We start from the raw sequence: 10,005 nt of genomic DNA, 5'->3' as shown, positions 1-10,005 counted from the left end.
CCTGCAAATTATATTTTCCCATAGGAAATTGACCACTTTGCGTTCTCCAATCTTCTGATAAGGACCTGCTTCTACCCATTTAGAAAAATAGTTAGTTAGAATTAAAAAAAATCTTACCTTTCCGAGAGCCGGTGGCAGGGGTCCGATGATGTCCGTCCCCCATTTCATGAATGGCCATAGAGACAGAACCGAATGTAAGGGTTCTGCCGGTTGATGCATTAGGGGTGCGTAACACTAGCACTTATCACATTTTTGTACGATGTCTTTAGTGACTTGTTCCATGCGCGGCTAGTAATATCCTACTAGTACCAACTTCAGCACCAAGGAATCTGTGCCTGCGTGGTTGCTGCATATCCCTTCATGGACCTCTCTCATGACATAGTTAGCTTCAGATGCTCCTAAGCATCGGGCCAGCGGGCCTTGGAAAGCTTTTCTATATAATTGGCCACTCTTGAAATTGTATCGTGCAGCTTTGGCGCGTAATGCCCGTGATACTTTAGGGTCTTCGGGCAACTTCCCGTGCTCGATATAGTCAATTATTTCATTTCTCCAGTTCCAGACCAAACTAGTCGAATTTACCTTGTAGTAACCATCTGTATCCAGGGCTGAGTTCGTCAGTTGTACTACCGTCTCAGACTCTATTCCCTTCATATCCGTTGATGATCCTAAGTATGCCAACGCATCTGCTTCTGCGTTATCCTCCCTTGGGATATGAGTAATTGACCACTCCCATAATCGCGCCAACAAAGCGTGAACCTTTATCACATATTGTTGCATGCATTCTTCTTTAGTATCAAAGATCCCATAGACCTAATTTACCACCAGCTGTTAGTCACATTTGATTTGGATGACCTCAGAGTCAAGTCCCTGAGCCAATTTAAGTTCTACAATTAAAACTTCATACTCTGCTTCATTGTTAGTTAAAGGGATCGTTATGATGGCTTGCCTCAAAGTTTCTCCCGAAGGTGTGATTAAGACTATTCCAAGTCTGTGTTGATATCCAATTTTGCCCTCGTATTTTTATAAATGTCACATATACTTTAGTTTGCATTATTACCTAATTTACAGTGTTCATATAAGAATTTTCCATTATTTTCCATAATTTAAAAACTTTAAAATGGATTTTCTTGCATTTTAATTACTTGAATATGTATTAATTATCCCTTTAAATTATTTTGTGATGACATAATCATCCAAATTTATTATTTGCCTCCACATATATGTTTCATAATATTTTACTTTATTTTATATAAATATATTTGCATTTTAAAGTTATTTTACATAATTTTGCAGTAATAGCCTATATGATGCGCATGATTTAACTAGTATTATATTATTTGTGCAAAATAACATTTTTATATTTTTATAATGTTAAAATATTATTTTAAATCATCTTACTACATAAATAATTTTTTTTATTATTTGTTAATTACCTCTTATAAATAATTTTTCATGTATTTAATTTGTAGCCCAATTTGGAGCCAATTTTGGACTCAATCTATCAGCCCACACGCCAAGCTAGCCTAATAACCCCAAAGACCAATCCAAATGAACCCTATGATTAATCCGGTCACAACCCACTTCAAACGACCCGCCCCGCCTATTCTTTAATCCAAACTGTTGATCTCTCAAGATCAACGGTCCACGATAACCCCACCCTTTTTAATTACATCCACCCCAAACCCTAGCCCCATTCTTCAGGGACAACCGCCTTTGAACCCTCTCTACTACTCTTCTCTCTTCTGAAGAACCCTAACCGCCTCTCCCTTAATTCCCTCACCTAATCCCGTTGATAATGGGATTCCACCAATATTTTCTTACCATATATATGTTTCTCCATTACTGGTCACACGTTTATGGTATTACTTAGGTATTTGTCCAATTTTGGCAAATACCATCTCTATATTGGACTGGAATCAACCTCAATCTTGGAGATTTGGATAATATTTCATCCATATACACGAAGAAAGGCTTGATTCTTCATATCAGTTGGCCGATTTTAGAGTATTAAACCCTAACTAGGGTTTGGAGTTTGATTTCTTTCCTTTCCGGTTACTTTACTGATTGCATGTGATATTTTACTCTTTTCTTTTCATGTTTACTTGATTTCTTTCCATGTTTACTTGCCTGATTCAATACTATATAAACCCCTTCCCCAATTTCCCCTAGGGACAGACTTTGAATCACTGAAAAAATTACTACTACACTCTTATTCTTATTCATCTTATACTACTCTAAGGCTCAATTACTTGGCCGGCTGAAAGCCAAGGCCACCAGAGTTTAATTATCGAATCTTTATCAGTATGAGCACTACCCGGGGTTCATTCGAAACCCTTGAGAACTCTGACACACTGAGATTCCTGGGTTCTACTGTTCATTTTGCTATTTGATATTAGAGTATTGCTGAAATTATTCTTCGTATTTACTTGTTCCTTAATCTGTAACTGGTAAGTACCTATGGTCTTTGTAATTCTGTTCCCTTTTGTTTGAGTTCCTGTTCTACATATCTATGTCTCTAATTTTGTGAATCAACATGCTATTGTATACTCTGAAGCTCTTCTTGAGGCTCTATGCTTTCTAGTAATCGAATTTGCCCATTTGTTGTGTTGATTCTGTTTTCTTAAGTCTGTTTGGTCTAATGTGTATGTTGAATGCCTATTATTGTTTTTTATTCTGAGTTTAGCTTCTTACATTATTTTGTACTCTTGTGATGAGACGAGCCATGTTCTAATTCTTATTGAGTCATTCATATATAACTTAATGTTTCACTAGAGTTAACTCATGATCATGTTACTAGCCTAAACCTGCTTTCCCTACTACTTGTAAACTAATGCATGTTCCCTGCTCTGTCTTATATCTTTGTAATAATCAATATATATGTGCCAGACCTTATTAAGTCATTCCTACCCAACCTGCTGAGTTCTGCTCTTCAACACTGCTTGAGACCTTAGGAAACCTCATAACTAATCTCTCCTCTCATATATGGCCAACTAGTATTAGGTTCAATACTTGCATATCTTTCTTCTGAGAATAGACATGTCTCTTATAGTAAGATTAATGTTTAGCATGCTAGGGTTTTTTCCATGTTCCATTAAGCAATTGCTTGAACATGAGCTGGTTCTGTTACATTGTTCCTTGCGGCTTTCATGATGAACATTTTCATGCGTTGAATGTTCTTTGTTTGCCTCCTGCTTGAATATGTTAGACCTTCATCTAAGTTTTCCTAGGTTGACTCTAAATCATGCATCGTTATTGAAACTCTTTGGAATGATTTATTATCCTATGTAGTCAATTAGGTCACTCTTAAACTTTGTCGCTAGAACTGCGAGCATAAACTTGCCTTGTGTGCTTCCCAATCTAGCCTGATCATGTTTATATGTCTTGGCTAGAGCTGTTGTTAGCCACAACTCTAAGAACTAAGAGTTTGAGTTATTTATTTAATTCTATGAACATTTTTTCACATGTATGGAAGGCTTGAGTAAGTAAGGTTATTCGTTAGGCCTATTATTGTTCCATACATGTTGGGTTGAGTATGGAGCTCAGGTTGCTATGGTAAGCGGTGTATGGGTTTGTTGTTGTAAGAAGATTAAAACCATTGAAGGCCTGGGGACATCCCTGGGTAGTTCTGCATTGGGCCTGTGTTTGTTCTATTTGGCTAGTAGTTGTATCATTTTATAACTAGTCATATTTAGGTTTATACTATGTCATTTGGGCCTGTAATAATTTGTAATAACGAATAATGGGGAGATTAATGAAAGGGGCTGGGGTATTCTAATATTCGCATGAAAGGATAGAAAACATGTATATAGGGTTTACATGCTTTATGTGCTACTTTGTTTAAACTTTCTTTATTTCTGCATATCAGTAGAAATCATGGCTATAGGAATCACGCACTTCTCACTTGCACACTATTCAAACACGTTAGTTCAAGTATTTACCATATTCAATTCTATGTTACTAGTGTGCATTTAGGCAGTATGCCTATAAGATGTATAACTTATGCTTTTTGTCAATCTAGATACTATGCATATAGGACTTCAAATAATCAATTGGTCGATTGCTTCTATTACTTTTAGTGTACTACCCATCTAGACATCATGACTATAGGACACCAATCTTTTAATCAACTACTCCTGTTGTTTTCATTACACTGTCTTGCCTAGATGACATGCCTATAAGAGTAAAGTGTTATAAAATCAAGTCTGATTGTCAATGGTTAGAAATCCTGCCTATAGGATACTGCCACCTTCTCGAAACATACGCCTGTAAAATCAGCATTGGTAATTCATAATTCTAGGATCGTTTCATTGCACAAGCAATTAGAAATTATGCCTATAGGATTTACAATGCTTGTAATCTGCCTAAGCATTAGTCTAAAAATTGCAGTACTGCCTGCATAATACCAAAAATCAAAATCATATAGAAATCATGCCTATAGGACTTAACGACTCAAATACGTCTTAATCTTGAAATTTCTACTGAGTAGCCTTGTTACATCCCGTACTTTAATATTAGGATGAGTCGTAGTAATCCATATGAGCTTGAAGGGATTAAGAAAATTCATGAGATTATAGAGAATTTATGACTATGTTATTGTAAGATCCCATATTTATGGACTAGTACCATACAAGGTACCACATGACCATGATAGTAGAATATATAAAGTGTGTTAAAGGTGAGTAGTATTTCAAGTAATTTGAGATAATTTTTAATTATGTGGGTAATTGATTAATTATTGGTTAATGGGAGATTGACTAGTTAATCAAGAGTTTGGTGGATAATTGATTCAAATATTTGGATAAGGTTTTATGAAACAACGTGGCAGCAAGATTTGATCAAAAGGGTGACTCTTTACTCACAAAGTAAGGTGGCACATCTAAAAAGTTTTGAGGCTTAGTCATTATAAAGAAGTGGGGCCCACAACCTAAAATTTTTAAAACATTGTATGAGCTAAAGTAACAAATGATATACTTTCATCTTTTGTGAGACATTTAGCTTCTATGTGAATAGTATCTCTAAAAGTACACTATGTTTAGTGTACAAACACAGAAAGGAAAAAAGAGCATGAATCTGGCTTGGTCCAGATGCAATTCTAAGTGAGCATGGTACAATATTTCTCAAGAATATCCTATGAAATTTTTCCTACTCTGATCCACCGTTACATGTTTTGTCGCGATTGTCGTATGTTAGAGGGATTGTCAAGAGAACCGGCTTAGGTATGTTAAGGCTATCCCTCCTTTCTTTTGGCATGATCCAAGTAACGATACGGAAACGTAATGCTATTTCATAAGTGGTCCTACTCCTAACAGTTAAGGATGTCTATTATTTATTCCTGTAAAGTTATATTCAAGTATGTCTAAGTACGTTCCTAAGTCCCTATTGAGGTATATGATAAAGATGTTAATGTTCATAATGGTATTACATGCATTTTCATTTACCACCGTGCTACGGCCGGTCGTGAAGTCATGCATTTACCATCGACCTACGACCGATTGGGCAGTTACACATTTACCACCGAGCTACGGCCGGTAGGGCAGTCATGCATTTACTACCGAGCTACGGCCGGTTGGGCAGTTACACATTTACCACCGAGCTACAGCCGGTTGGGCAGTTACACATTTACTACCGAGCTACGACCGGTCGGGCAGTCATGCATTTATCACCGAGCTAAGGCTGGTTGGGCAGTTACACATTTACCACCGAGTTATGGTTGGTCGGGAAGTCATGCATTTACCACCGTGCTACGGCCGGTCGGGCAGTTACCACTGATCAGTTGGGCAGTTATGCATTATACGAGACAGATAATAGTCTCAAAGAGAAGCATTATATATATATAAGTATACTAAGTATGCATATACAGTGGCACTTTAGAGATTCAGGTTGATTCTTATATGTCTTTAATTAATGTTGACTTATGAATATGTTCCAGTTCTGCCATACATACTCGGTACATTATTCGTAATGACGTCCTTTTGTTGGGGACGCTGCATTCATGCCTGCAAGTATAGATAATCAGTTTAACAAGCCCTCATAGTAGACGAGGTCAGCATTCATCGACGGATTAGTAAGAATCCACCTCATTCGGAGTGCAGCCGAGTCTATAAGTCATCATGTCAGAGTTTTGTTACAAACTTATGGGTAGGCCGGTACCCTGTCCCATTTGATGTCAAATAATCTTAGAGGATTTGTAGACATAGTTTTATTTTGTACAGTATGCCAGAGGCCTTGACGACCCATATGTATTCATGTTTTAAGAAAGATGGTTCATTGATACAGTGTTTTCCCACTTATAATTGTACATTATGATTTGTGGCCATGTGGGCCCATGATAGTTATAAAAGGAATGAGTTCAGCTAACTCGACCTATGTATGTTCTAGTTTTGGTCGAACGATCATGAGTTATAGAGTGGTTCGCTCGGGCCAGCACGGCATCGGGTTCCAGCCACGCCTCCCCAGGTTTGGGGCGTGATAAGCCTGGAGCTTGTTTGCGTGCTTTGTTGTTACATATGGAGGCTAACATGAGCCACTCTTTGCTATTATGTGCAGTCCTACTTGTTTTGAATGTGTGATTAGTTTTATCATTTTGAGCAACCTAGGTAAAGTCTAGAACCACCCAAATAGAGGTCCAAAGCCTCCTAGACCACGTGTATGGGACGGGTAGTGCACGCATAGGATATGGTTTAGAATTAAATTAGAGCGCCTTTAAGTAACAACTTCAACATAGTAACTGGGTAGCAGGAGATGATAGTCTGTTCCCGATGAATAATATGAGAAACCCCATACCTTAAGGGAGTTGTGAAGTATTATTTATATTGCACGGGGTGATCCTTTAGGCTAAAAAACTTAGGACCCCCTTTCTTTATATACTTGTTATTTACACTTAGTCATTTAACATAGACCAGTGTAGTTGTATCCTTGAAATCATTAAAGATTTGTACTGATTCTCATGTGTTATGATAAGAATCTTTGACTTATATATTTCCTTTTGTTTATTTGATCACCTAGTCCAATTTCATAATCCACATAGTTTAAAGTTCGGCCGGGACCCATAGTTGGGGACCTCGAAGAGTGCCTTACACCTTCTCTTCAAAGTAACTTAAGCCCTTTCCCGATCTTTGGTGACACAGACTAGTTAAAATAGAGTTATTCTCAAATAGGTGCCCTAACGCACCTTAAAATCGAGGTTTTGACTCTTCTCTTTTAATACCTTCCTTTAAAAGAGTTGTCACACTTCGAAACCCACTTTCGCGAGAAAACGGGACGAGACTGTCCGGACCGTTTTACGTTGGAAGCTCCGTCCGTAAATAAGGTCCAAACTCCGGATGTCGATTTTGACACCGTTGTTGCCTCCTTGGTTGCTAGAGGCAGTAGACTCGGACTGAAATCGGCCACGAAGACATCCAAGACCTATGACTTAATTGCAGTCCTTGGTTTGTATTCTATGTCGAACTCACTCATTTCAACGACCCATTTGTCCAATCTGCCCGAGAGCTCGGGTATATGGAGGATGTTCTGCAAAGAAAATGTATTCACCACGGCTATCAGGTATTATTAGAATTATGGCCTCAACTTTCGAGTAGGAACTACGAGAGCTAGGGCCAGTTTTTCCAAATGTGGGTAGCGAGTTTCTTCTCCCGTTAAATTTTTGCTAACATAATAAATGGGAGATTGCGTACCTTCGTCCTCACGGACTAAAACCGCACTTACCACAACTTCTGAGACCGTGAGGTAGACTAGCAATGTTTCATCTTCTTTTGGTTTTGAGAACAATGGAGGGCTTGACAAGTACATTTTCAAATCCCTCAAGGCTTGCTGGCACTCTGGTGTCCATTCGAAATCATTTTTCTTTTTGAGTAATGCGAAGAAATGAAAACATTTTTCTGACGACCGGGCAATAAACCTGCTTAAAACTGCCAACCTTCTCGTGAACCTTTGGACCTCTTTTAGGCTGGATAGTTGATCCGAGTTTACCTCAATTCCCCTTTGTGAGACCAGAAAACCCAGAAACTTACTAGAACTAACCCCGAACATGCATTTCTCGGGATTAAGTTTCATGTTATGCTTCCTCAGGATGTCGAATGTTTCTTGCAGATGTTTAAGGTGGTCACCTCTTTTTGAAGACTTAACGAGCATATCGTCAATATAAATTTCCATAGTTTTTCTTATTTGATTTTCAAGCATCTTGTTCATGAGCGGTTGATAAGTGGCTCCAACGTTCTTCAACCCGAAGGACATCACATTATAATAATATGTATCGAAATTTGTTATAAATGAAGTCTTTTCTTGATCTTCTGAGTTCATCTTGATTTGATTATACCCGGAATAAGCATCGAGGAAACGAATTAACTCTAGCTCGGTCATGGCATCAATCATTTTATCGATATTTGGCAGTATGAATGAATCTTTCGGACACACCTTATTAAGATCTTTATAATCTACACACATACGAAATTTATTGTTTTTCTTAGGAACTACCACTACTTTAGCCAGCTAGTCCGGATATTTTACCCTTTCGGATCGAACCGATATTAAGCAAGCGGGTTACCTCTTCTTTGACGAATTTATTCCTTGCTTCGGAAATAGGGCGCTTCTTTTGTCTTACCGGAGGTATGTTGGGATCCAAGCTTAACTTGTGCACTACTACCTCCATCGAGATACCTGTCATATCCCTATGTGACCATGAAAAATAATCGACATTAAATTTAAGAAACTCAATGAAACCAGACCTGAGCTCCAGGTGCAGTCCCATCCCCAAATGGAATTTCCTTTCTAGGATTTCTTCGAACAATGCAACTCGCTCCAGTTCTCCCGCCGTGGACTTCGTTGCATCCGTCTCTTCTGGAACTTGGAAATATCTCAGCACCTGATAATGTTCTGACGACTCTCTATTACCGAGCTAACTTCGTCTAGCTCGAGAGTAGGTGTCAATTCCTATAATTGCTATGCCGTGTGTTCCTTTCCTTTGCTAATGGAAACCGAAATTGCATTCATCTCCCTTGTTGCTGGTTGATCACCCCTTATCTGCTTGATTCCTTCGGGCATTGGAATCTTCAGCAATTGGTGATATGTTGAGGGTACAACTTTTATCTCGTATAGCCATGGCCTTCCCAGGATGATATTGTATCCTATGTCTCCATCTACTACTTCGAAGATAGTTGTTTTCATTAGTCCTTCAGCGTTTGTGAGCAGAACAATCTCCCCCAGGTCGTTACTCTCGCGAGGTTGAAACCAGCGATGAGCTTTGTGGACGGAATAATGCTTCCAATGAGTTTAGCTTGCTCTAATACTCTCCATTGTATGATATTAGCCGAACTTCCTGGATCTACTAGAACACGTTTAATTTTAATATCTAACATATTTAGAGAAATTATCAGTGCATCGTTGTGCGAAAACAACAATCTGTCTGCATCCTCCTCCGTCAAAGTGATATCATCTTCCCGGAGCCTTTTGCTATTAGTTATTGATACTTTCTTCTTCTTTGTTGCCGAAAAGGTGACCCTATTAATCTCATTCCCTTCGAAGATCATATTTATCATTTGGCATGGGGGGTTTTCTCGTTCTTTCGAGGGTTCCGCGTTGTCTCTATTACGACCATAGTTTTTCTTAGCTCGGTCACTTAAGAATTCTCTGAGGTGACCATTCTTCAATAGTGTTGCCACTTCCTCCCGGATGTGTTGGCAGTCCCCTGTCCGGTGGACATTCATCCCATGGTATTCACACCATAAGTTAGGATCCCTCTGACTAGAATCAGATCTCATTGGCCTCGGAAACCATGCCTCTTTGATTTTTCTCATGGCTGACACCAATTCCACAACACTAACGTTAACAATATAATCCGATAACTTGGGGTAAGAAGGATCCCGATACCTTGATGTTTCTTTATCCTGTAGTGATTTATTGTTATGACCACGATCAGTACTTATGTCAATGGTGAACTTGTCTGCTGTCCGGGGGGCTCTGCCATAGTCTTCGGCCCGTTCGTAAGGCAAAAACCATCCCCTCGAA

The 10,005-nt window shown here is 38.7% G+C and overlaps 2 protein-coding genes across 2 annotated transcripts; both read right to left on the bottom strand.

Moving 5' to 3' along the window:
- Positions 1-288: 288 nt before the first annotated feature.
- LOC138902301 (uncharacterized) lies at positions 289-777 on the bottom strand. Its single transcript, XM_070190146.1, has one exon. The coding sequence runs from the start codon at positions 775-777 to the stop codon at positions 289-291; it is 489 nt and encodes a 162-aa protein (XP_070046247.1).
- Positions 778-9,164: 8,387 nt separating this feature from the next.
- Positions 9,165-9,794, bottom strand: LOC138902300 (uncharacterized). Its single transcript, XM_070190145.1, has one exon. The coding sequence runs from the start codon at positions 9,792-9,794 to the stop codon at positions 9,165-9,167; it is 630 nt and encodes a 209-aa protein (XP_070046246.1).
- Between the last annotated feature and the right edge of the window lie 211 nt (positions 9,795-10,005).

The sequence above is a fragment of the Nicotiana tomentosiformis genome, chromosome 12 (assembly GCF_000390325.3).
Source record: "Nicotiana tomentosiformis chromosome 12, ASM39032v3, whole genome shotgun sequence".
Lineage (NCBI taxonomy): Eukaryota > Viridiplantae > Streptophyta > Magnoliopsida > Solanales > Solanaceae > Nicotiana > Nicotiana tomentosiformis.
This window is presented reverse-complemented; position numbering and strand designations above follow the sequence as displayed.

Excerpts from the sequence above, each read along its gene's own strand:
- LOC138902301 (XM_070190146.1), bottom strand. The coding sequence starts at position 777 with ATGCAACAATATGTGATAAAGGTTCACGCTTTGTTGGCGCGATTATGG.
- LOC138902300 (XM_070190145.1), bottom strand. The coding sequence starts at position 9,794 with ATGAGAAAAATCAAAGAGGCATGGTTTCCGAGGCCAATGAGATCTGAT.